The 27,958-nt window shown below is 46.4% G+C and overlaps 1 protein-coding gene across 3 annotated transcripts; it reads right to left on the bottom strand.

The window, feature by feature from the left end:
* Window positions 1-10: 10 nt before the first annotated feature.
* Window positions 11-27,767, bottom strand: pde5aa (phosphodiesterase 5A, cGMP-specific, a). Of its 3 annotated transcripts, none has more exons than XM_029118207.2 (21): window positions 27,357-27,767; window positions 26,093-26,633; window positions 24,366-24,533; window positions 22,417-22,509; window positions 22,149-22,229; window positions 20,923-21,012; window positions 20,485-20,622; window positions 19,945-20,012; window positions 19,252-19,403; window positions 16,579-16,763; window positions 15,298-15,348; window positions 14,369-14,515; window positions 13,444-13,572; window positions 12,363-12,457; window positions 11,969-12,056; window positions 11,480-11,580; window positions 4,136-4,210; window positions 2,059-2,122; window positions 1,872-1,946; window positions 1,341-1,424; window positions 11-629 (listed from the first exon to the last, which is right to left on the bottom strand). In XM_029118207.2, exons 1-21 carry the CDS (start codon window positions 27,617-27,619, stop codon window positions 516-518), a joined length of 2,802 nt encoding a protein of 933 aa, XP_028974040.1. In that variant the 5' UTR covers window positions 27,620-27,767; the 3' UTR covers window positions 11-515. The 3 variants fall into 3 exon arrangements, with proteins under 3 accessions (XP_028974040.1, XP_034146893.1, XP_034146894.1); XM_034291002.1 differs by having other exon boundaries at window positions 22,417-22,506; XM_034291003.1 differs by lacking the exon at window positions 24,366-24,533.
* Between the last annotated feature and the right edge of the window lie 191 nt (window positions 27,768-27,958).

Below are 27,958 nucleotides of genomic sequence, written 5' to 3'. Positions count from 1 at the left end.
ATTACACAAATAGACTATAAATTAATTTTATTAAAAAACAAATGTACAAAACACATTTCTCAGATCAACCCCACTGTCACTAAAAGGAAGCTTTTTACACTACTTAATGTTTGCATGTTTGTCTCATTCATACTCTTTAAGCCAGTTGTATTGTTTACTCAATTTCCATTGTCCAATCCAGTTGCGTTGTCCACTCCAGTTGCATTGTCCACTCCAGTTGCATTGTCCACTCCAGTTGCATTGTCCACTCCAGTTGCATTGTCCACTCCAGTTGCATTGTCCACTCCAGTTGCACTGTCTACACCAGTTGCATTGTCTACACCAGTTGTATTAGGCGCTTGTGACAAATACAAGTATTTTCAATTTTTAAAGTAAACGTAAGACCTCCATGAACAAACGGTTAAATGCAACAAACACACACATTCACTCTCACACACAGATAATTAAAGCAGCATATCATGTTAAAGTGTATTATTCACTTAAGCAGTTCGTTATCTCCTGTTCATTTTTCCCCTCTATTCCTCCTCTCCTCCTTCATCCCCCCTTTCAGCAAGGAGCATCCAGTTCTCTCTGTTCTTCATGAGACCATCCAACAGAGGAGAACAGGAGCTGAACATCCCAGACAGAGACTAGGAAAGAGAAATGTAAAGCGAGCAGGATCTAGAGGGTTACAATTATTTTTTCTAAATAAGGTAGCAAAAAATGTAAGGGGAAATGAATTGAATAGAGGGAGAATAGTATTTCCTACACAAAATCAAACACACCATTTTTATGTATAGGCTAATGGTATAAGGGGAGACTTATGTATAGGTATACCAGGTATAAGGGGTGACTGTAGGTATAGGGTAATGAGCTGGTATCCACCTGCTATAAGGGGTGAATGTAGGTATAGGGTAATGAGCTAATATCCACCTGGTATAAGGGATGGCTGTAGGTATAGGGTAATGAGCTAATATCCACCTGGTATAAGGGATGGCTGTAGGTATAGGGTAATGAGCTGGTATCCACCTGCTATAAGGGGTGAATGTAGGTATAGGGTAATGAGCTAATATCCACCTGGTATAAGGGATGGCTGTAGGTATAGGGTAATGAGCTAATATCCACCTGGTATAAGGGGTGACTGTAGGTATAGGGTAATGAGCTGGTATCCACCTGCTATAAGGGGTGGCTGTAGGTATAGGGTAATGAGCTAATATCCACCTGGTATAAGGGATGGCTGTAGGTATAGGGTAATGAGCTAATACCCACCTGGTATGATGGCTGTATGTTTAGGGGTAATGAGCTAATACAGCCCTTTATAAGGGATGGCTGTAGGTATTGGGTAATGAGCTAATACCCACCTGGTATAAGGGATGGCACAACCCATCAATGTAGTTCACCTGCATGTGGGGAAGTCGAGTGCTGTTGTCTCTGTTCATCATGTCCTGGGGACAAACACACAGAATTTTTCATATATATTAAGTCATTTGTACATCAGACATTGTTACAAAATGCTTCAATGTGTTTTCCACTCAGGAAAAAGTCACATTAGTTATATTATTTCACCTAGTTAAAAGAGCTTTCCTACAAACCAACACACTTGAGCAAGTGACAGGACCTTCGATATTTGGTTTAAAAGGTTTGATATGTGAAATATCTGATTTGATATTTAATATAACAGATTTGATATGCGGAAATAACATGTTTGATATATGAAATAACGGATTTGATATGTGACAGAACTGGTTTGAAATGTGATAAGGCAGGGTTGATATGTGATGGAACAGGTTTGAAATATGATTGAACAGGTTTGATGTGATATATAATCACTTTGACATAGTAATTTAACAGGTTTAATATGTGAAATAACAGGTATGATATGCAATACTCACAGCAGGTTTAATGTTGAACTCTTCCCTCTCTTTATCTCCTTCAGCAAAGAACTCTGTAGCCACCAGCTTAGCTATCTGAGGAGGGGAACAATGGACAAATGGGTGGGCTGTGTGAGTGTGTGTGTGAGTGTGAGAGTGTATGTGTGTGTGTAATGTTGCTGTGTTTGTGTGTTCATGATACACTTACCCTCTTCTGAATATGCCAAGGCTTTGTAATGGCACAAATGTCACTGGCTGTCATCAGCATTGACCTGTGACACACAAACAAACACACACACAGATACACAAACATATACACACACACCACACACAGATACAGACACACACACACATAAATAAAGTAGAGTGCCACTTATAGTAGTGTACTACAGAGGGTTTAGGGTCTTATAGTAGTGTACTACAGAGGGTTTAGGGTCTTATAGTAGTGTACTACAGAGGGTTTAGGGGTCTTATAGTAGTGTACTACAGAGGCTTTAGGGTCTTATAGTAGTGTACTACAGAGGGTTTAGGGTCTTATAGTAGTATACTACAGAGGGTTTTGGGTCTTATAGTAGTGTACTACAGAGGGTTTAGGGTCTTATAGTAGTGTACTACAGAGGGTTTAGGGTCTTATAGTAGTGTACTACAGAGGGTTTAGGGTCTTATAGTAGTGTACTACAGAGGGTTTAGGGTCTTATAGTAGTGTACTACAGAGGGTTTAGGGTCTTATAGTAGTGTACTACAGAGGCTTTAGGGGTCTTATAGTAGTGTACTACAGAGGGTTTAGGGGTCTTATAGTAGTGTACTACAGAGGGTTTAGGGGTCTTATAGTAGTGTACTACAGAGGGTTTAGGGTCTTATAGTAGTGTACTACAGAGGCTTTAGGGTCTTATAGTAGTGTACTACAGGGGGTTTAGGGGTCTTATAGTAGTGTACTACAGAGGGTTTAGGGGTCTTATAGTAGTGTACTACAGAGGGTTTAGGGTCTTATAGTAGTGTACTACAGAGGCTTTAGGGTCTTATAGTAGTGTACTACAGAGGGTTTAGGGGTCTTATAGTAGTGTACTACAGAGGGTTTAGGGGTCTTATAGTAGTGTACTACAGAGGGTTTAGGGGTCTTATAGTAGTGTACTACAGAGGGTTTAGGGGTCTTATAGTAGGGTACTACAGGGGGTTTAGGGGTCTTATAGTAGTGTACTACAGAGGCTTTAGGGTCTTATAGTAGTGTACTACAGGGGGTTTAGGGGTCTTATAGTAGTGTACTACAGAGGGTTTAGGGTCTTATAGTAGTGTACTACAGAGGGTTTAGGGTCTTATAGTAGTGTACTACAGAGGCTTTAGGGTCTTATAGTAGTGTACTACAGAGGGTTTAGGGGTCTTATAGTAGTGTACTACAGAGGGTTTAGGGGTCTTATAGTAGTGTTACTACAGAGGGTTTAGGGGTCTTATAGTAGTGTACTACAGAGGGTTTAGGGGTCTTATAGTAGTGTACTACAGAGGGTTTAGGGGTCTTATAGTAGTGTACTACAGAGGGTTTAGGGTCTTATAGTAGTGTACTACAGAGGGTATAGGGTCTTATAGTAGTGTACTACAGAGGGTTTAGGGTCTTATAGTAGTGTACTACAGAGGGTTTAGGGTCTTATAGTAGTGTACTACAGAGGCTTTAGGGGTCTTATAGTAGTGTACTACAGAGGGTTTAGGGGTCTTATAGTAGTGTACTACAGAGGGTTTAGGGGTCTTATAGTAGTGTACTACAGAGGGTTTAGGGTCTTATAGTAGTATACTACAGAGGGTTTAGGGGTCTTATAGTAGTGTACTACAGAGGGTTCAGGGGTCTTATAGTAGTGTACTACAGAGGGTTTAGGGGTCTTATAGTAGTGTACTACAGAGGGTTTAGGGGTCTTATAGTAGTGTACTACAGAGGGTTTAGGGGTCTTATAGTAGTGTACTACAGAGGGTTTAGGGTCTTATAGTAGTGTCCTACAGAGGGTTTAGGGTCTTATAGTAGTGTCCTACAGAGGGTTTAGGGTCTTATAGTAGTGTACTACAGAGGGTTTAGGGTCTTATAGTAGTGTACTATAGAGGGTTTAGGGGTCTTATAGTAGTGTACTACAGAGGGTTTAGGGTCTTATAGTAGTGTACTACAGAGGGTTTAGGGTCTTATAGTAGTGTACTACAGAGGGTTTAGGGTCTTATAGTAGTTTACTACAGAGCGTTTAGGGTCTTATAATAGTGTACTACAGAGGCTTTAGGGGTCTTATAGTAGTGTACTACAGAGGGTTCACCTCAATAGGTCTCTATGACTGTCTTTTGCCCAGCTCACGCCGCTCTGACCCAGCTCAAAGAACTCTGCTCTCCTCCTGCACACACACCACACACACACACACACACACACACACACACACACACACACACACAGATACAGAAAACAGAGGACAAGAGAGTAAGGCAACAACAGTTAGATGTATAATGAAACAATTAGGTATACAGTATGCAGTATTGGTTATATTCTGTACTATATGTGCTACAGGGTATGTAAAATTTCATATATGTTATGTCATATACGATATCTGTTATACAGTATGTGGTATATAGTATGTCATATGCAATATGTGTTATACAGTATGTAATATAGGGTATATGGTAAACAGTATGTGGTATAGGGAATGTGTTATACAGTATGTGTTACAGGGTATGTGTTATACAGTATGTGGTATAGGGAATGTGTTATACAGTATGTGTTATACAGTGTGTTATACCGTATGTGATATGGGGTGTATGTTAATGAGTATGTGTTATACTGTATGTAGTAATAGGGTATATGGTACTGAGTATGTCAAATACAGTATGTGGTATTCATCATGTGTTATATCGTATGTGATATAGGGTATATGTTATAGAGTATGTCATACACAGTATGTGGTATTCATCATGTGTTATATCATATGTGATATAGGGTATATGTTATAGAGTATGTCATACACAGTATGTGGTATTGGGAATGTGATATACAGTATGTGGTACAGGGTATATGGTAACACTGTTTTGTGTCATGCCCTAAGAACGCTCTTAGCCATGGTATATGCTATTTCACACATTCTATATTTCATACCTTGTGCTTTAATGCTTAAATAGATCGCAGCTTTCCGCAAATCAGCATTTAGGGATACAATTATTGTAAACTGGGTGCTTCTGAATGCTGATTTGCTGAACGCCGTGGTATATTAGACCATATACAACAGGCATAACAAAACATTGTTGCCTGACCGCATAAGCGGAGCCCGCCCAAAAAGGCGAATGTCTCCGACCGACCGACCATAGTTAAATAGTGTAGTGTTTAGAGACGCGGACTGCCATGTTGGCGACCGGCGTTCGATCCTCACCACAGACAAAACAAATCAGGCATTAGGATTTGTTCAGGATAGACTAAAACGTCCTTGACTACAAGCTTCAGTAGCTATGTTAAGTCTAAAAACAAAAGTGCTTACCGTTATATTGCGATGGACGAACTGCACCGACAAGGAACATTTTGATTTTGATTTACATAGCATAGTTCACATAGCATAGTGGTTGGCTATTCAACTGTCATTGTTTTCTAAAGAAACAAACCATGGAGTGATTGGTCATTGTTTTGTAGGTACTGTATAGATAGACTAAAGTTTTGCTGGCTACAAGTTTAAGTAGCTACATTATAGAAAGCCTAAAATAAAACTGTTCATGGTTATATTGCGATGGACGAACTGCACCGACAAGGAACATATTGATTTGGATTCACGTAGCGTAGTTCACGTAGCGTAGTTCACGTAGCAGAGTTCACATAGCATAGTTCACATTGCTGTCACACCCTGATGTGTTTCACCTGTTGTTTTGTCCCCGCCCCTCACCAGGTGTTCCCGGTTCCCTATTAGCCCCGTGTATTTAAACCCTGTTCTCTGTTTGGCAGTTGCCAGATCGTCTTGTCCTGTACAGTCGTTTCCAGCGTTCTATGTGTTCATCAGCCAGTCTACCCGTCCTTCTATTCCCCGGTTACGACCCTTGCCTGTTTTCCGGATTACGAGCCTGCCTGCCCACTCCTGTACCTTCAACCATCCGAACGCCCGAGAACGAACACTGCCTGTCCCCCACCACGAGCCTGCCTGCCCTATCCTGTACCTTCGACCATCTGACCGCCCGACAACAAACCCTGCCTGTCCCCTACCACGAGCCTGCCTGCCCACTCCTGTACCTTCGACCATCTGAACGCCCGATAACGAACCCTGCCTGTCCACCACTACGAGCCTGCCCACTGCCTGGTTGTTCAATAAATACTTTGGACCGCCCTCCTCTGCCTCTGTGTCCGCATTTGGGTCCCCACCCGTTCATCGGTGTGATAGAACGATCTGGCCATGTCGGACCCAGCGGAGTTGGAACATCTACACAACGCAGTGGCCTGCCAAGGGGTCGTCGTGGGTCGACACGAGGAGGCACTCCACGGCATCGCTGAGGAACTCCGTGAGCAGAGAGTGCGCCAACAGGAGGCCAACGAATGCCTGCTGCGAAGGCTAGAGAGAATAACCCTGGCCCTGCCCGCACAGGTAGCTCCCCACCTGCCTCCTGCCCCGTCTACTCCCGATTTCCCAACGCCCTCCCCGATACCCCAAAGGGAGCAACACTTACCTGCCCCCGAACGGTTCTTTGGTGACTCCGGTTATTGTGTGCCTTTTCTTTCCCAGTGCTCGCGCATCTTCGAGCTTCAGCCGTCCTCGTTCCCTACGGAGAAGTCACGGGTTGCTTACATTATTACCTTGATGTCCGGGCGGGCCTTGGCCTGGGCCACGCCGATCTGGGACCAACAATTGCCCGTCTGTTACAGCCTAGCAGCCTTCACGGCGGAGGTAAAGAAGGTTTTCGATGCCCCTCTGTCCGGCAGGGAAGCGGCACGCCGGCTCCTACGACTCCGGCAGGGCAACAGTAGCGTGCCGGATTACGCCATCAGATTCCGTACCCTGGCAGCGGAGTGTTCGTGGGGTTCTGAGGCGCTACTCGACACATTCTACAGCGGCTTGTGTGACCCCATCAAGGACGAGCTTGCTGCCCGAGATGTGCCCACGTGTTTGGATGGTCTCGTGTCCATGGCCACTCGAATAGGTAGCCGACTGCGGGAACGGGACCGGGAGAGAGGACACCGTCAACCAGCCCAGGCACTTCCGCATCCCGGCGGGCTGGACGGTGGAGCGTCACTGGGTCTGACGACACCACCCGAGTCCTTCCGAGACTCACCGAGGTTAACCGAAGCCCCTACACCTGAGCCCATGCAGTTGGGCAGGGCGCGTCTGACTCCGGAGGAGCGTCAACGCCGAATGCTCAGTCACAGCTGTCTCTACTGCGGAGGGCAAGGACATTATGCCGCCAGCTGTCCGTTAAAAGGGACGGGCTCACCCGTAACAGCAGGGATACGGGTGAGTCAGACCAAGACACGGTGGGCACCCACTGCGCGCTTTCCTTTTCCTGCCACTGTTATCTGGGGTTCCCAAACCCTGAGTGTCAATGTTCTTGTTGATTCAGGGGCTGATGACTGTTTTATTGACACCTCCCTTCTTGCGCAGTTGGGCATCCCCTCAAGCCCCTTACACCCACACATAGAGGCCACAGCCCTGGACGGCCGCTCTATTGGGCGGGTGTCTGAGATATCAGTTCCTGTTACCCTGACCCTATCTGGTAACCACAGTGAGGAGATCCAGTTCCTGCCCTTACGTTCCCCTAATGTTCCCATAGTGTTAGGCCACTCATGGCTCGTGAAACACAACCCCCACATTGACTGGACTACTGGCTCTGTTACAGGTTGGAGCCCCTTTTGTCTGGCACACTGTCTGAAGGCCGCTCCACAGGCTCTGACCAGGGCCGCCCCCCTGTCCACGGACATCGATCTGTCATCTGTCCCTGCTGACTACTGGGACTTAAAGGAGGTTTTTGACAAAGCCCGGGCCACCTCCCTACCACCACACCGGCCATATGACTGCGCCATAAACCTCCACCCAGGCACGTCGCCCCCCCGTGGACGCCTGTACTCCCTGTCCGGACCTGAAACAAAGGCCATGGAGGAGTATGTGGGGACTTCTCTCAGGGCCGGGATCATCCGACCATCTTCCTCTTCTGCTGGTGCGGGGTTTTTCTTTGTGGCCAAGAAGGATAAGACCCTGCGTCCCTGCATAGATTATCGGGGCCTGAATGACATCACGGTGAAGAACCGTTATCCACTCCCTCTGCTTGCCTCCGCGTTCGAGATGCTCCAGGGCGCCACCATCTTCTCGACGCTTGACCTCCGCAATGCTTACCACCTGGTACGGATCAGAGAGGGAGATGAGTGGAAGACGGCGTTCAACACCACTAGTGGCCACTATGAATACCTGGTAATGCCGTTTGGGCTGACCAACGCTCCGGCTGTCTTTCAGGCCCTGGTGAACGACGTGCTCCGGGACATGATTAACCGCTTTGTTTTCGTGTATCTGGATGACATTTTGATTTACTCCCGCTCTGCCCAGGAACACACCTCCCACGTCCGACAGGTCCTTCAGCGGTTATTGGAAAACCGCCTCTTCGTAAAAGCTGAGAAGTGTAAGTTCCACCGCTCCGTCATTCCTTTCCTGGGCTACATGGTGGCTGCGGGTAGCATCCGGATGGACCCCGGCAAGGTCCAAGCCGTCACCGATTGGCCACAGCCCTCTTCACGCCTGGACCTACAGCGCTTCCTTGGCTTTGCCAATTTCTATCGGAGGTTCATCCGGGGTTACAGTGAGTTGGCTGCCCCGCTCACCGCCTTGACCTCCACTAAAGTGGCCTTCCAATGGTCTCCCGCGGCATCCCGTGCCTTCGCGGCCCTCAAGCAGCGCTTCACCTCGGCCCCCATCCTGATACACCCGGACCCGGCCCGGCAGTTTGTAGTGGAGGTGGATGCCTCCAGCGTCGGTGTAGGGGCCGTCCTGTCACAGAGATCGGACCAGGACCAGAAACTGCACCCCTGTGCTTACCTCTCCCGCCGCCTGACACCTGCTGAGGCCAACTACGACGTGGGCAACAGGGAATTGCTTGCGGTCAAGGCTGCATTGGAGGAGTGGAGACATTGGCTGGAGGGGGCGGAACAGCCCTTTCTCGTTTGGACTGACCACAAGAACCTTGAGTATCTGCGCTCGGCCCGGAGGCTCAATTCCCGCCAAGCCAGATGGGCCCTGTTCTTTGCTCGCTTCCAATTCACCCTCTCCTATCGGCCTGGCTCAAAGAACACCAAACCGGACGCGCTCTCCCGCGTGTTCGGACCTGCTGCGGACCACCAAGAGCCTGAGCGTATCCTTCCTGCCTCCTGTCTGGCTACGTCGTTGGTTTGGGGGGTGGAAGAGGCAGTACGGAACGCGCAACGGCTAAATCCGGATCCTGGGGGGGGGCCGCCGGGCCGCTTGTTTGTGCCTGACCATGTCCGGTCCAAAGTCCTGGAATGGGGCCACTCCTCGACACTTACCTGCCACCCCGGCGCCCGACGGACCTTGGCCTTCCTCCGTCAACGGTTCTGGTGGCCCACCATGGGGGTGGACGTCCCCGCTTTCGTATCCGCCTGCACGGTGTGTGCCCAAAACAAGACGTCACGCCAAGCCCCAGCCGGTCTCTTGCAACCGCTTCCGGTCCCTCGTCGCCCATGGTCACACATCTCCCTGGACTTCGTCACGGGCCTGCCTCTTTCCGACGGCAACACCGCTATCCTCACGGTGGTGGACCGGTTCACCAAAACAGCACACTTCATCCCCCTGCCCAAGCTGCCATCGGCCAAGGAGACGGCCCAACTGATGGTGCAACACGTCTTCCGAATCCACGGTCTGCCGGTTGACGTCGTCTCCGATCGGGGTCCTCAGTTCACTTCCCAGTTCTGGAGGGCTTTCTGCACCCTCATTGGTTCTTCCCTCAGTCTGTCCTCCGGTTTTCACCCCGAGTCAAACGGCCAATCGGAAAGGGCCAATCAGGACCTGGAGACGGTGCTGCGGTGTCTGGTTTCACACAACCCCGCCACATGGAGCCGGCAACTGGTATGGGTTGAGTATGCCCACAACACCCTACCCTCCTCCGCTACTGGGCTCTCCCCCTTCGAGTGCTCTCTGGGCTACCAGCCTCCGTTGTTCCCAGAGCAGGAGGAGGAGGTCGGGGTTCCATCCGCCCAGTTCTTCGTTCGGCGCTGTCGCCGGACATGGAAGCGGGCCCGTGCGGCCCTTCTGCGCACCAACGCCAGGTACCGTCGACAGGCCGACCGCCGCAGGACCCCAGCACCCCGCTACCGTGTTGGCCAGAGGGTGTGGTTGTCCGCCCGGGACCTGCCCCTTCGTGTGGAGAGCCGCAAGCTGTCTCCCCGCTTCATCGGGCCCTTTCAGATCTCTCGGGTCATCAGCCGTTCGGCTGTTCGCTTAGTGTTGCCCCGCTCCCTCCGTGTCCACCCGACCTTTCACGTGTCTCGTATCAAACCCGTCACTAACTGTCCTTTGTCTCCTCTCCCTAGGCCTGCTCCTCTCCCCCGTCTCGTGGACGGCCACCAAACCTTTTCTGTTCGGCGTCTCCTGGGGGTTCGGGCCCGGGGCCGGGGCTTCCAATACCTGGTTGACTGGGACGGCTACGGGCCGGAGGAGCGCTCCTGGGTGCCGGCTAGGGACATCCTCGACCCGGGCCTCATCGCTGACTTCCGTCGTCGGTGTCCCGGTCAGCCGGGTGTGCGCCCGGGTCGGCCGCCAGGTGGCGTCCGTAGGGGGGGGGGTTCTGTCACACCCTGATGTGTTTCACCTGTTGTTTTGTCCCCGCCCCTCACCAGGTGTTCCCGGTTCCCTATTAGCCCCGTGTATTTAAACCCTGTTCTCTGTTTGGCAGTTGCCAGATCGTCTTGTCCTGTACAGTCGTTTCCAGCGTTCTATGTGTTCATCAGCCAGTCTACCCGTCCTTCTATTCCCCGGTTACGACCCTTGCCTGTTTTCCGGATTACGAGCCTGCCTGCCCACTCCTGTACCTTCAACCATCCGAACGCCCGAGAACGAACACTGCCTGTCCCCCACCACGAGCCTGCCTGCCCTATCCTGTACCTTCGACCATCTGACCGCCCGACAACAAACCCTGCCTGTCCCCTACCACGAGCCTGCCTGCCCACTCCTGTACCTTCGACCATCTGAACGCCCGATAACGAACCCTGCCTGTCCACCACTACGAGCCTGCCCACTGCCTGGTTGTTCAATAAATACTTTGGACCGCCCTCCTCTGCCTCTGTGTCCGCATTTGGGTCCCCACCCGTTCATCGGTGTGATAATTGCGTAGTGGAACCAGCCATGGATTGACTGGAGTCATTGTTTTCATTACTGTATATCTATTAGCTAGCAAGCTGTTTAAATAGCATAGTGGTTAAAGACACAGTCAGCCACATAGCAAACCCCAGATCAAATCCAGCCAGGGGCAACAACTATTATCCCTTCGAATCACGGGACGGCAGAACTAAACATGCCTGGTTCCTTTTCTTGTTTTTTACTGTTTTAATTATGTTGGTATAACCAGTTGATAATTGTAAATAAGGCACCTTGTGGGGATGTCCAATGACCAGGTCTATGACCAGGTCTATATATCAGTATACATACTCCATATATATGGCCAAGTCTGTAGCTAGGATGGCTTTCTCTATCATGGGCAACACTCTCCTGTAGTCCTCTGGACTGAGACCACTCAGAATCTGACTGCCCTGGAGTGAAATAGAGACAGTGAGACACCCAGCGAAGGACAGAGAGGCGAAAAGACAGAGAAAGAGACACAGAGAAAGGGACAGAGAGAGGGATGGAGAGAGAGAGGGATGGAGAGAGAGAGGGATGGAGAGATTAATAGATGGATAGTGAGGGTCAACTGTCATTTAATGTCCAGATGGAGTGAGAGCAATCAGATGAGATTAACTGTTAGATAGATGCCCATCTCTTTATAGATCTCACTCTAAATGTTTTCAAAGAAATGTATCTGTTAACAGTTAATCATGTTTAAAAGACCTAATTATTAATTGTCAATGATTTCTAAATAAACGTATGCATGTTGGAATGGATCAATGGATGATTGATTGGAATGAATGGATGAGTTCTAACCGGGTTGTTGAGGATGAAGAGGCACATGTCATAATGATGATGCTCCAGGGAGGAGGTCCCATATAGCTGGGCCAGAGGCTGATGGGTCCTGGAGAGAGGAGGAGGGACAGACGAGAGAGGGGGAGGGAGAGGGGGGGGAGAATGGGGGAGGGAGAGGAGAGGGGGGAGGGGGAGGGAGAAAGGGGGAGAGGAGAGAAGTAAGGGAGGAGAGAAAATAGAGGAGAAATTAATCCAAAACACCAAAGAATGAAACCATCAAAAAATGAATGAAATGAAAGATAGGTTCCCTCTGTAAGGTGGAAGGAGACAAAAAAGGAGGATAGAAGAGAAGAGGGAAAGTGGAGAGGAGAGGAGAGGGGGGTGGAAGAGGAGTATAAAAGATGAGTGAGTGTACCTCTTTATGTAGGAGTTGCTGACTCCTCTGTGATCCAGGTCATGATTCAGAGTGGCTATCATCAGAGCCAGCACCTCCAGACGAGAAAAATTACACTGAAGAAAGGAGGAACAGGAGAAGGTAGAGAGAGGGAGGAACAGGGGAAGGGAGAGAGAGGGAGGAACAAAGGAAGGGAGAGAGAGGGAGGAACAGGGGAAGGGAGAGAGAGGGAGGAACAGGGGAAGGGAGAGAGAGGGAGGAACAAAGGAAGGGAGAGAGAGGGAGGAACAAAGGAAGGGAGAAAGAGGGAGGAACAAAGGAAGGGAGAGAGAGGGAGGAACAGGGGAAGGGAGAGAGAGGGAGGAACAGGGGAAGGGAAAGAGAGGGAGGAACAAAGGAAGGAAGTGAGAGTGAGATAAAGGGATAATAGGAGAGGAAGCCGGAGGGAGGGACAGAGAGGTTTTAGGAGGAGATGGAGTTGGAGGAAAGGGAATGAAAATAAAAGTATTTGTTTAATGAATCCCCTTTGAATTCCAGTGAAATTGACAGACAGACTGACTGACAGCGTTGGAGGGTGGTTAGCAAGTGGAGAAAATAGACATTAAGACTTTCTTAGATTAATCCAATTAATTAAGGGAGTTAATCCCTACGTCTGCACAGCTGATCCCTGCCCTCCATCCCAAGACACACTAACACATGGCACATAGCACATGGCACAGGTACAGTCTTGTTAATGAGGTGTTCTGAAAAGAGGTAACCTTTATCTTGCCCAATAGGCAGGGCCCATTTCCTGTGTATAGGACCGCCTGTGTCTGGAAGACGATAGCATCATCCAGGATCCTAGGAATGTCCGTAACCCCTGACCTAAGACGTAACTCCTGACCTCAGACGTAACCCTTATCTTAACTGGTTTATCTTTCAACTTTAGAAGGGTTACGTCAGAGTTGGGATGTCCCAGGGATTCCGTTTGCTCTTTGCCATCTGAGATGTTGGCCTTAAAGAACCACTAACAGAAGCCATCTGAGATGTTGGCCTTAAAGAACTTCTAACAGAAGCCATCTGAGATTCTGGCCTTAAAGAACCACTAACAGCTGACCTTTACCTGTAGCTGGTCAGTGGCCATCAGCATGGCAAACATACACTGAGCGGTGCTAAGACCATGGTTCCAGTTGTGATAGGGCACGTTGCTACGGTAACCACGTTTGACACTCAGCACCCACTGACACAGACTCTGGGGAACAAGACAGAGATGGTACAGACACAGAGATGGTACAGAGACATATGATGTATAGAGACAGAGATGGTACAGAGACATATGATGTATAGAGACAGAGATGGTACAGACACAGAGATGGTACAGAGACATATGATGTATAGAGACAGAGATGGTACAGAGACATATGATGTATAGAGATAGAGATGGTATAGAGATAGAGATGGTACAGAGACAGAGATGGTACAGAGACATATGATGTATAGAGATAGAGATGGTACAGAGACATATGATGTATAGAGATAGAGATGGTACAGAGACATATGATGTATAGAGATAGAGATGGTACAGAGACAGAGATGGTACAGAGACATATGATGTATAGAGATAGAGATGGTACAGAGACAGAGATGGTACAGAGACATATGATGTATAGAGATAGAGATGGTACAGAGACAGAGATGGTACAGAGACAGATAATGTATAGAGATAGAGATGGTACAGACACAGAGATGGTACAGAGACATATGATGTATAGAGATAGAGATGGTACAGAGACAGATAATGTATAGAGATAGAGATGGTGAAGGGATGGAAATGGTGCAAAGACAGAGATGGTAACGAGACAGAGATTGTGAAGAGATGGAGATGGTAATGAGTAATGAGAAAATGGCAGAGATGGTACAAGGATTGCAGAGTGATAATAGAATAAAGGAGAGGATCAGAAAAAGTAACAAAGGGAAGGGAAGAAAGAAAGGACATGAACAGTGTCATCCTCAAACACGACAGCGTGCATGACAGCGTGCGTGCATACCTTGTATTCGATGTTGAAGTCCTGTATTAGGTTGAGATCCAGAAACATTCTGACTGTGGCCTGGGTTGTTGAGTCCTCTGATAGGTCAATATCAGAAAAGCTGAAGTCCAGGATGTGCAGTGATTGGGCAGAGGGGATTTCAGCTTCCTGGTTTGGGGTGAGAGCAGGGATTAAAACTAGCCTCAATCTTTAAGTTTGTCTCTCTCTGTGGGAGGCTGTGATAACCTGATAGTTGGGAAACACAATATAAGCAACCATAACCATTTCTATAACTTGAAAGACGGGGAGATGAATGAAGTGTACTGGAAAGACTGGGAGATGGAGGAAGTGTACTGGAAAGACTAGGAGAGGGAGGAAGTGTACTGGAAAGACTGGGAGAGGGAGGAAGTGTACTGGATAGACTGGGAGATGGAGGAAGTGTACTGGATAGACTGGGAGATGGAGGAAGTGTACTGGAAAGACTGGGAGATGGAGGAAGTGCACTGGATAGACTGGGAGATGGAGGAAGTGCACTGGAAAGACTGGGAGATGGAGGAAGTGTACTGGATAGACTGGGAGATGGAGGAAGTGCACTGGAAAGACTGGGAGATGGAGGAAGTGTACTGGAAAGGCTGGGAGATGGAGGAAGTGTACTGGAAAGATGGGGTTGATCGAGGAAGTGTACTGGAAAGACTGGGAGATCGAGGAAGTGTACTGGAAAGACTGGGAGATCGAGGAGTTGTATGGATTAAGGGATGGAGAGAAGAAGAGTGAAGAGAGGGAAAAGCATCTAAAAAGGGAGGGAGAGAAGAAGGAAGAGAAGGCAGTTAATGTGGGTTAAAAGAGAGAGGATCTCTGGAAACTGAGGGATGGATGGAAAGGGAAAGGAAAGATGGAGAGTGGAAAGGGATGGACAGAGGAATTGACAGGTTTCTGTCTGTAGAGGTCACCTGCAATGCTTTGATTTCTTCCTGAGGTGCAGTGAGATGGTAGGAGAGGACCTGGAGAGACACAATAATCAACACAGACACAACAACAGACACATCCTGGCTGGCTCTGTGGTAATATGTGTATATGTCTGATCTCTCTACCTCCTGGGTGACGTCCTGGCTGGCTCTGTGGTAATATGTGTATATGTCTGGTCTCTCTACCTCCTGGGGGACAACCTGGCTGGCTCTGTGTTAATATGTGTATATGTCTGGTCTCTCTACCTCCTGGGGGACATCCTGGCTGGCTCTGTGGTAATATGTGTATATATCTGGTCTCTCTACCTACTGGGGGACATCCTGGCTGGCTCTGTGGTAATATGTGTATATGTCTGGTCTCTCTACCTCCTGGGTGACGTCCTGGCTGGCTCTGTGGTAATATGTGTATATGTCTGGTCTCTCTACCTCCTGGGGGACATCCTGGCTGGCTCTGTGGTAATATGTGTATATATCTGGTCTCTCTACCTACTGGGGGACATCCTGGCTGGCTCTGTGTTAATATGTGTATATGTCTGGTCTCTCTACCTCCTGGGGGACATCCTGGCTGGCTCTGTGGTAATATGTGTATATGTCTGGTCTCTCTACCTCCTGGGTGACGTCCTGGCTGGCTCTGTGGTAATATGTGTATATGTCTGGTCTCTCTACCTCCTGGGGGACATCCTGGCTGGCTCTGTGGTAATATGTGTATATATCTGGTCTCTCTACCTACTGGGGGACATCCTGGCTAGCTCTGTGGTAATATGTGTATATGTCTGGTCTCTCTACCTCCTGGGTGACGTCCTGGCTGGCTCTGTGGTAATATGTGTATATGTCTGGTCTCTCTACCTCCTGGGTGACGTCCTGGCTGGCTCTGTGGTAATATGTGTATATATCTGGACTCTCTACCTCCTGGGTGACGTCCTGGCTGGCTCTGTGGTAATATGTGTATATATCTGGTCTCTCTTCCTACTAGGGGACATCCTGGCTGGCTCTGTGGTAATATGTGTATATGTCTGATCTCTCTACCTCCTGGGTGACGTCCTGGCTGGCTCTGTGGTAATATGTGTATATGTCTGGTCTCTCTTCCTACTGGGGGACATCCTGGCTGGCTCTGTGGTAATATGTGTATATGTCTGATCTCTCTACCTCCTGGGTGACGTCCTGGCTGGCTCTGTGGTAATATGTGTATATGTCTGGTCTCTCTACCTCCTGGGTGACGTCCTGGCTGGCTCTGTGGTAATATGTGTATATGTGTGGTCTCTCTACCTCCTGGGTGACGTCCTGGCTGGCTCTGTGGTACTCTATGCGCTGGACAGTCTGGACTGTCTGCAGGGCCAGGCCGCAGTACACAGCAAAATCCTCTAGGAGGCGCACATCATGATGGTTAAATCTCCTGCCAGTCTTGGCCTGGCTTGGAGCCACACCCAGTTTGTTCTTCAGCTGACAGACGGCTGAATGACAAAAACAATAACAACATCAAATAAAACAACAGAGGGCTAGATTAAATATATTAGAAATGTTATAATTTAAAAGTTCACTGATGTATAACTTCAGGTGATCATGGCCCAGGGGTTGTTGAATCATCAGTTATTTCTTAGGAGGGAATATATGTGTTTTGACAAATAATACATAGAGGTAAAAAAAAAATTTAAGTTACAGGACAGAGCAAATAGGTTGTTTGACATAGTCTGAGTATAACATATTTTTCAGGGGGTAAAAAAAATACTCCAGCATACTTTAAAATTACATTGAAAGTATCTACCTACTGTATAAACCTTTTAATCTGCCTTCTGTCCCCTAAAATCAATTCTGACCAACAAATCATACAGAAATGATCGTAATGAATGAGATTACACATTGCTAAATCCTAAATATGCACAACTCTGAGTTAGTGTGGGACATCTGGGACATCTGGCTGTGGTGATTACATCAGTGATCCTTAAGGCTTTGTGTGTTCAAAAAAGTACCCCAGCTGACACACTGTAAAGGGTTAATACTTCCCCTGATGATGCTAGTACACAAATACGCACAATGACTCCTACCAAATACAAAAAAAATATCATCAGCCAGTAAAGAGCTTTATGTAGATAGTTCTATGTACAGTGGATATAAAAAGTCTACACAACCCTGTTAAAATGCCAGGCTCTTGCGATGTAAAAGAATGAGACAAAGAAAAATCATGTCAGAACTTTTCCCACCTTTAATGTGACATATAACGTGAACAATTCAATTGAAAAACGAACTGAAATCTTTGAAGGGGGAAAGAAAATTATAAGAAACTCACAATAACCTGGTTAAATAAGTGTGCACACCCTTAAACTAATACTTTGTTGAAGCACCTTTTGATTTTATTACAGCGCTCTGTCTTTTTGGGTAGGAGTCTATTAGCATGGCACAGTCTTCTTTGCAAAAGCGCTCCAAATTTGTCAGATTGCGAGGACATCTCCTGTGCACCGCCCTCTTCAGATCACCCCACAGATGTTCAATTGGATTCAGGTCTGGGCTCTGGCTGGGTCATTCCAAAACATTAATCTGCTTCTTGTGAAGCCATGCTTTTGTGGATTTGGATGTGTGCTTTGGGTCGTTGTCGTGCTGAAAGGTGAACTTCCTCTTCATCTTCAGCTTTCTAATGGACGCCTGAAGGTTTTGTGCCAAAATTGCCTGGTATTTGGAACTATTCATATTTCCCTCCACCCTGACTAAGGCCCCGGTTCCAGCTGAAGAAAAACCGCCCCAAAGCATGATGCTGCCACCACCATGCTTTACTGTGGGTATGGTGTTCTTTGGGTGATGTGCAGCGTTGTTTTTGCGCCAAACATAACTTTGGGAATTATGTCCAAAAAGTTCAACCTTGGTTTCATCAGACCATAACACATTTTCCCACATGCTTTTGGGAGAATTGATGTTTGTTTTTGCAAACTTCAGCCGGGCTTTGATGTTTTTCTTTGTAAGAAAAGGCTTCCGTCTTGCCACCCTACCCCATAGCCCATTCATATGAAGAATACGGGAGATTGTTGTCACATGTAGCACACAGCCAGTACTTGCCAGAAATTCCTGCAGTTCCTATAATGTTGCAGTAGGCCTCTTGGAAGCCTCCCTGAACAGTTGTCTTCTCGTCTTTTCATAAATTTTGGAGGGACGTCCAGTACTTGGTAATGTCTCTGTTGTGCCATGTTTTCTCCACTTGATGATGACTGTCTTCACTGTGTTCCATGGTTTATCTAATGCTTTGGAAATTATTTTGTACCCTTCTCCAGACTGATATCTTTCAACAATGAGATCCCTCTGATGCTTTGGAAGCTCTCTGCAGACCATGGCTTTTGCTCTGAGATGCAATTAAGAAAATGTCAGGAAAATCCTACTAGAACAGCTGAACTTTATTTGTGATTAATCAGAGTCACTTTAAAAGATGCCAAGTGTGTAATGACTTCTATTTAACATGAGTTTGAATGTGATTGGTTAATTCTTAACACAGCCACATCCCCAGTTATAAGAGGGTGTGCACACTTATGCAACCAGGTTATTGTAAGGTTTTTATTTTTCATTTTTCCCCCTCGAAGATTTCAGTTTGTTTTTCAATTGAATTGTTCACATTATAGGTCACATTAAAAGTGGGAAAACTTCTTACATGATTTATCTTTGTCTCATTCTTTTACATCACAAAAACCTGGCATTTTAACAGGGGTGTGTAGACTTTTTATATCCACTGTAGATAGCTCTATGTAGGTAGCTCTATGTAGATAGCGCTGCATATATATTTCTATGTAGATAGTTCTATTTTTGTTCAATGTAGATAGCTCTATGTAGACAGTTCTATGTAGAGAGCTCTATGTAGAGAGCTCTATGTAGAGAGCTCTATGTAGATAGCTTTATGTAGATAGCTCTATGTACAGACTGTCAACTAAAGGTTAAGTATGAAATTGGGGAAGAGCAACATACCAATAATTTGTCCCGTTTTCCCATTTTTGATCGGGCAGCAGACCAAGCTACCTGTGGGGGGGTCCTGATTGGCGTCAGGTACATTTTGTGTCTCCTTGGATCCCAGCACCTGCAGGGCATGGGTCAAGTCTACTTCTGTGAGGCTACAGCCTCTATGGAAAAACAGACATATAGTAGATGATGTCATGGATAATCAACAAGGAAATATAATCAACGGGGAAATATAGTATATTATGTAATGGATAATCAACAGGGAAATATAGTAGATTATGTAATGGATAATCAACAGGGAAATATAGTAGATTATGTAATGGATAATCAACAGGGAAATATAGTAGATTATGTAATGGGTAATCAACAGGGAAATATAGTAGATTATGTAATGGGTAATCAACAGGGAAATATAGTAGATTATGTAATGGGTAATCAACAGGGAAATATAGTAGATTATGTAATGGGTAATCAACAGGGAAATATAGTAGATTATGTAATGGGTAATCAACAGGGAAATATAGTAGATTATGTAATGGGTAATCAACAGGGGGCTTTGTTCTAGGTGTTAAGTAATGAACTACATATAGACTGTGTTTCTACTAGGTGTAACATGGCAGAACAGACCTTTCATGGCATTGCATTATTTTCCAGTAATTAGATGAAAGTGAAGTACTTTGAGAGTAAAGATAATTTTAGAACCTTTTATAGATCTGGAACTCTGATCCTTGCTCCTCCCCCTCCATATGTACCAAGCCAGAGAAGGAGTTCTGGAAAACAACAGATCATATGTACAATTTTCTACATTTGTACCATTATTAAGAACTTCCATAGAACATTAATTAATGACTGTACACAGTGCTGGAAATCTAGGACCTTATTCTTTATCCTTAATATCCCCAGAGAAATTGGTGTTAGATGCATTGTTGGTTTGGTATTAGATTGAAAACAGTAATTTCTTGTTTTAAATTAGAACCATTCTTTTGTGACAGGGCAAGTGTGTTTTATCACTAATGTATGGAGATTTACCTTAAAGTTCAATGGCTATTAATAAAATGTTCAAATCTTGAACAAATTGAATGGTTTAAAATGTTCAAACTCACTGGCGTAGCGTGGTGACCATCCTTACACCCCCCCACCACCACCCCCAGAAACTCCATTAACAAAGACCATATAAAAGAAACTGTCCCAGTGTCTCTGTGGTGGGGAGAAGACAGAAAATGACATCATGGTGGTGGTTACCTTGGATCTGGGTCTGGCGATGAAGATGGTGCAGTACTGAGCGCGTGCAATAGGCAGGATAGTGGCGGCCATCTTGCTCAGGAGATTGTCCATTGACGTATGTTCCTCTGACAGTAGCCGGGCCAAGGTCACCAACACCTGCAACACGTAAACAAAGATGTTAACAAACACAGAGAACCCAGAAATAAATAAACAGATATTAGAAGCAAATGAACACTGGTTACAAAGTTCCTCTAAACTGCACAAAGAATTGGTATCCATTAATCAAACTCTGGGTAAGTAACAAAAAAGGGGTCAAAAAATGTCATAAACCTAAGACATCTATTAAAAAAGTTACATCAGCATAAATATATAGTCAGTTCACTGGAGGGGGAAACAATCAGATGTAGTAGACCACTGCTGCTGAATGAAATCAGGGGAAACACTTCAGACTGATACCTGGCTGCGTTTGGCTTCCTGTCTGGAACTCTCACATAGTTGGATGTTATCCAGGACCAGCCCTAGATGAACCATGTGACTGGACAGGACCTATCACAGAGCAGAGACACTGATTAACAGCCAATCACTGATGAGAGGCACTTTTCAAAGGCTTTCAAAAGTAATTTTACAACAGACAATCACTGCAAATCATCAGTCTCTCTCTATCTTTACAAAAATACTAACACACACAAACACTGCAGGTGGGCCTAGTGTGTTCTGCAGGTGGGCCTAGCGTGTTCTGCAGGTGGGCCTAGCGTGTTCTGCAGGTGGCCACACTGGTAAGGACCCATGTGGCGCTGTGTGACTCTGCCACATACAAATATGTGGTTCAAGATTTTTTTATTTCTTGCATGGTTGAACCATTATGTAGATTTTATTGCTCATTTAAGTGTCTGCCATGTTCTGGCTACATTCGTTTTCAATGGCAAATAAAATGGCCACTATGAGCTTTTTGGGATGGCCTTCTCCTTCAAGAGGTGTGGTTCCTGTTGATGAGGCCAGCAGAAAGAGTAATGTTTGGTGGGAACCTGGCCAAGGAAATCTCAGGAGACAACAGCTCATAGTCTTAAAGTTTGCTCATTATAGTGGAGTTTTGACTTGTTTTTTTTGGTTGAATGGGAACTTCATGAAGACTGGAGCCACACAAAGTGACTGTTCTCCAAGGCCGGCTACAAGCTACAGGAATAAGGTGAGAGCTATCCATTTATTTTGCTGTGGTGGACTTATTTTACTTATTTTAGCATTTTTAAGGGGGATTATGTTTCTGGACTAAGTTTGGACTCAATCATTCAATCAAATTTATTTTATAAAGCCCTTTTTACATCAGCAGTTGTCACAAAGTGCTTTTACAAAAACACCCAGGACTGCCTGGTGGAAGATTTTTGGTGGTCTGGGTTGACAGTCTGGACTCTGTGTTAGAATTATATCAAGAGGGTTGTAAATATGCAATATATGTATATATCTAAATTTGGATAATATTATACATATATGTGGCGCAAACAATATAGATTGGTCTGGCCGGTCACTGCTCTCCTTGTGAGTTGAGTTTATGATCAAAGCCAATTGTTGTGAACTGAATGTGATGAGATTGGCGAGCGGTTAGAAATATATGAGTAGCATATATACCACACACACACACACACACACACACACACACACACACATACACACACACACACACACACCTTCTCATCCTGGTCTGAGAACAGAGAACCCTGACCGTCTGGACTGTTCCTTTTGTTGAGTACCAGAGCTGCTCCTAGCACCTGGAGAGGGAGACAAGAGGGAGAGGATGATGGGGTGAGAGAAGGGGAGTCAGAAGGAGTGAAAGAGAGAGAATAATGTTGGAGAGAAAGGGGAGGTGAAGTGCAACACATAATGACGCATGCTGTGTGCAGTGCACTACATTCTACAAAATGTCAGGAGAACAGGGTGCCATGTTGGAGGTCCCACCTCCTGTCTGATGTTCTTGACAGGGACACATAGAACACTCCTGAGTCTAAAATCTGGTATCTGATCCTCATCTGGGGTGAACCTGGGGTCCTGCTGAAGAAACACAAAGAAAAACACAGTTTTTTCTTTTTCTAGTTGCAAGTCTAGTGAAAGATTCCAACACGATTCCTTGTGAAATATCCCCACAATATCCCCACAAGGTCACTAGTGAAAGATCCCCACAAGGTCACTAGTGAAAGATCCCCAAAAGGTCACATTTACGTGTTTTACTATCATTTTGAGGACAATTGGGTCTCCAGCAAAAGTCTGAAATATATAAATACACTGCTCAAAAAATTTGATTGTATATTGTGTCATTCGTTGAGAACAAAATTATGTAACCACAGTCAATGGAAACCAAAATCACCAACCAATTGAGGGCTGGATTCAAACTCACACTGAAAATAAAAAGAAATGATTGAAATCCCAGGCTTTTCCAACTTGCGTGAATTTCATCACAGCAACTCATAATGTGACTCAGTAGTGTGTGTGGCCCCCACGTGCCTGTATGCAATCTGGATAACGTCTGGGCATGCTCCTGATGAGATGGTGGATCATGTCCTGGGGGATCTCCTCCCAGACCTGGATCAGGGTATCAGTGAGCTCCTGGACAGTCTGTGGTGCTATTTGGGGGTGTCGGATGCACCGATACATAACGTCCCAGAGGTTCTCAATTGGATTCAGGTCTGGGGAACGTGAGGGCCAGTCAATGGCATCAATGCCTTTGTCATCCAGGAACTGCCTATACACTCTGGCCACATGAGGCCGGGCATTGTCCCGCACCAGGAGGAACCCAGGGCCCACTGCACCAGGACGAACCCAGGACCCACTGCACCAGGACGAACCCAGGACCCACTGCACCAGGGGGAACCCAGGACCCACTGCACCAGGGGGAACCCAGGACCCACTGCACCAGGGGGAACCCAGGACCCACTGCACCAGGACGAACCCAGGACCCACTGCACCAGGACGAACCCAGGACCCACTGCACCAGGACGAACCCAGGACCCACTGCACCAGGGGGAACCCAGGTCCCACTGCACCAGGGGGAACCCAGGTCCCACTGCACCAGGGGGAACCCAGGTCCCACTGCACCAGGACGAACCCAGGACCCACTGCACCAGGACGAACCCAGGACCCACTGCACCAGGGGGAACCCAGGACCCACTGCACCAGGGGGAACCCAGGGCCCACTGCACCAGTGACAATGGGTCAGAATAGACAACCTCATGGAGTCTGCTTCTTACAGTATAGACAGAAACATGCGCACCAGTATCCCGCTGGAGGTCATTTTGTAGGGCTCTGGCAGTGCTCCTCCTGTTCCTCCTCACACAAAGGAGTAGATACCAGTCCTGCTGCTGGGTTGATGCCTTTCTAGGGTCCTGTCCAGCTCTCCTCGTGTAATGCTCCGTCTCCTGGTATCTCCTCCATGCTCTTGAGATTGTACTGGGAGACACAGCAAACCTTCTTGCGATGGCTCGTAGGGATGTGCCATCCTGTACGAGCTGGACTACCTGTGCAACCGGAATGGGCGGTAGGTACCGCCTCATGCTACCAGTAGTGACAAGGACACAAGCAAAACGCAAGACTAGAGAAGAATCAATCAGGAAGGTGTGATGCCAATTTTATCGATCAAAACTCTTAAAGGAAGAAGTACAGAGACGAGAAATTTCTACAACAAAGGATAAGGAGAAAGCAAATGTCTGTGGTCACCACCTGCAAAACCAATCCCTTTTTGGGGGTTGTCTTGCTGTTGCCTCTCCAGTGCACCTGTTGTCACTTTCATTTGCACTAAACAGGTGACATTGATTCACAATCGCTTATGCTTCCTAATTGGACAGATTGATATCCAATTGACTTTGTGTTTGAGCAGTGTATTCAGAGAGAGAACAGCTGGCATGTTTGTTTACCTCAAAGACATCTCCTGTCATATTAATGGGTGTCCCTGTGGAGCCTACATATCCCATGATGCCTTTTACTAACTCCAGGTGGGCGTGGATGCTGTAAGACTTCTCCTTTACACTGTCTGGTGCTGTCAGGGCCGCCACCTGGACCAATCGCTTTTCTCCGGCTTGGTCCTGGTTTAGCAAAAAACAAGATAATCAATATGTTGTGATAAACCTGCTGAAAAAAGTGTTAATTGAACAGACTCTGGGTGTGGAGTGAGAAACACAGAAATAAAAACAGGACTACCATCTGTGATACGACCAAACAGAGTTGAGAGAAGCCTCCAACAAACCCCCGCCATTTCTCAGTTCTGTTTGGATGTATCTCAGGCGATATTCCCGAGAGGTATAGCCAGTCATTTTATTGTTAGCACTGCTGCTCTAACAATGGTGGATACAGGCACTTAACAGTGGCTGTCTGCTAGGCGAACAAATTGCCCCCAATTAATTTTCAATTGAGTCACATCACCCTGTGCGCAGAGCAGTGTGGGATACCAAGCAGCGGCAAGCAAGCACTGGAGGCGCAGGAAAAATAGAGCCACAGGCTATTTTTGCAAATAACAGACATTTGTCTGGCGGGCGGTAGCAACAGCCAATCAGAAAAGGCGTGTCCGGTACGCTTTTCCGCTGGTTCCCTTCATTGGTTGGGAGCACTACTAATAAGCAGGAAGATATTTAATTTGGTATTATAAAGCTACGTCTTCATCAACTACATTAGCTACCTATCTAGCTCCTACGACACTAACGAGTATCTTACCAGTGTGGATTGACCTCATACTACTAGTACTACTACTACTACTTCTACTACTACCACTAACACTACTAGTACTACTACTACTATGTAGCTGTTCCGAGCTGTAGGCCTACTAGCTAGCTTGCCACAGGACCTAGTAAACGTGAGCATTCGGCATTGATAAACACTACAAATAGTGTACACTCTCTGCTCTGGCAAAGCTAGGTTTGGTAAGTTGTCTAGAAATTACTTCACAAAAAATGTAGTTGGCTCGATAAGCAGATTATTTGTATTTATCTATGTGCAATATGTACAGTATCTCACAAGTGAGTACACCCCTCACATTTTTGTAAATATTTGATTATCTGTTCATGTGACAACACTGAAGAAATGAGACTTTGCTACAATGTAAAGTAGTTAGTGTACAGCTTGTATAACAGTGTAAATTTGCTGTCCCCTCAAAATAACTCAACACACAGCCATTAATTTGGACATTTGGACATTTTCACTTAGGGGTGTACACTCTTTTGTTGCCAGTGGTTTAGACATTAATGGCTGTGTGTTGTAAACTGTTATACTAGCTGTACACTCACTACTTTATATTGTATCAAAGTGTCATTTCTTCAGTGTTACATGAAAAGATATAATCAAATATTTACAAAAATTTGAGGGGTGTACTCACTTTTGAGAGATACTGTATGTGTGTATATGAGAGAGAGATGTTTATAAATATATAAAAACCGAACAGGTAAACAATCAATTACAACAAAGCAACCTAAACATAAATCAATGACCCAGCCAGCCAATTAACTAACTGACCCAATAAAAATATACACTTGAGAAAGATATATAATTTAAACACGTACATATTTATTGGTTTAGTTGGGAAGGAGTCAACTGAACTTTTTTCTGAAAAAAATGGGTCCCTGATTGAATACCACTGAGTTGAGTGTCCTACCTGTTGGATCAGAGACAGAGAGGAGCGTTCAGCTGCCAACACCTCTTCAGCATGTATCAGGGCCTCCTGGCAGAGCTCCGCCACAGAACATGTCCTGTCTGAGCCTCCAGCCAGTACCTCCGTTATCCAGCTACATGGCTCACCTCGCCAACCAGGCCCACCTCGTCCACAGGGCCCAGTCCTCCTCGGAGAGCGGGGGGAGGAGTGAGGGGAGTGGGGGGAGTGTGAACAACAGAGGGAGCGGCGAGAAAGTGGGGAGCGAGGAGATCGGGGGGAGTACGTTCCTGCCCTATCTCTGGTGGAGAACTGGGGGTGGGCAGGGTTTTGGAGCAGGCAGGGGGTGAAGGTCTGAGGGTTAGTAGGGGGTCGCGGCAGGGAGGGCGTGGAGGCGGAGCTGGAGATCAGGAGGGAGGGGCTGGACAGAGGGGAGGAGTCCCTACGGTGGCCCAGGAGGAGTGAGGGGTCAGAGGGAGACCGACTGGGCCCTCGTGATGTCTGAGGGGACGGGATTGCTCCTACGACAGAGCCTCCTTCCATCTCCCTAGGACACACACATATACACATCACACACACACACACACACACCACACACACACACGTCTAAAATTACTGTCTATATCAGTGTTTCTTAATCTGGGTATATTTGTAACTTGCTCACCTGATTGTAACCCTGCATTACTACTGGCCTTAACAATGTGAAGAACCCTGTTATAATATACTAAATAGACAAATATACAACCCTGTTATAATATACTAAATAGACAAATATACAACCCTGTTATAATATACTAAATAGACAAATATACAACCCTGTTATAATATACTAAACAGACAAATATACAACCCTGTTATAATATACTAAACAGACAAATATACAACCCTGTTATAATATACTAAATAGACAAATATACAACCCTGTTATAATATACTAAACAGACAAATATACAACCCTGTTATAATATACTAAATAGACAAATATAACTTTCCAAAAAGTTGGGACGCTGCATAAAATGCAAATAAAAACATAATGCAATGAGGTGTAAATCATTTATCTCTATATTTAATTGACAATAGTACAAAGACAACATAAAATGTTGGAACTGAGAAATGTTATTGTTTTTGAAAGAATACATTCCCATTGTTAATTTGATGCCAGCAACATGTTTCAAAAAAGTTAGGACAGAGGTAACAAAAGACTTCATAAGGTGATTTAGGATGTATTATTATCTTAATAAGGTATCAAAGATGTTTGATTTATTCCTACCTGGTAGCATGGTCGTCCAGCCAGACCTCCACCTTGTCACTTTTTACTCCGCTCCCAAATCGCCAACGATGAGTCTTGGCCCCGGGGCTCCACAGTGGAGAGAAGAACCACCCGGCGCTGGTCACCACAGGCTGATCCATCACAGACCCTTCCCCAGAGGAGGGCTCTCTACTCGGGCAGGGAGGGTCAGCGCTGGAGGGGTTGGATGTTTCTCTGTCCGAGGCCATTGGCTCCTGCAGCGCTTCGGCCTGGAGACAGGGCATGCCGCCCAACAGGTAGCCAGAAAACAGGTCTCCTAAACTCAGTTTGAGCGATGTGAGGACCGCTCCATCAGTAGAGCCATACACACCAGAGACATGAGGAGCAGGGACTCTGTAGTCCAACTCCTGGTTGTTATATCACCTGGTAAACCCAGAGGGAGTCATATATTTAGCTACCTGATATACCTAATCCCAGTGACCTTGATCTGGAGCCGCGTGTTGGCATTGCACTGCTCTGGCGATTCCGTGGTGACGCTCAAGGAACGGATTAGCAGTTAATTGGCGGTTGGGATTGTGAATGACGCTGATCCAAACCCAGGGTTTCCCGGGACAGCCCTCCCC

This window comes from Esox lucius, chromosome 25, assembly GCF_011004845.1.
Source record: "Esox lucius isolate fEsoLuc1 chromosome 25, fEsoLuc1.pri, whole genome shotgun sequence".
Classification (NCBI taxonomy): Eukaryota; Metazoa; Chordata; class Actinopteri; order Esociformes; family Esocidae; genus Esox; species Esox lucius.
The sequence above is the reverse complement of the archived record's forward strand: the minus strand, read 5'-3'. Positions and strand labels throughout refer to the sequence as shown.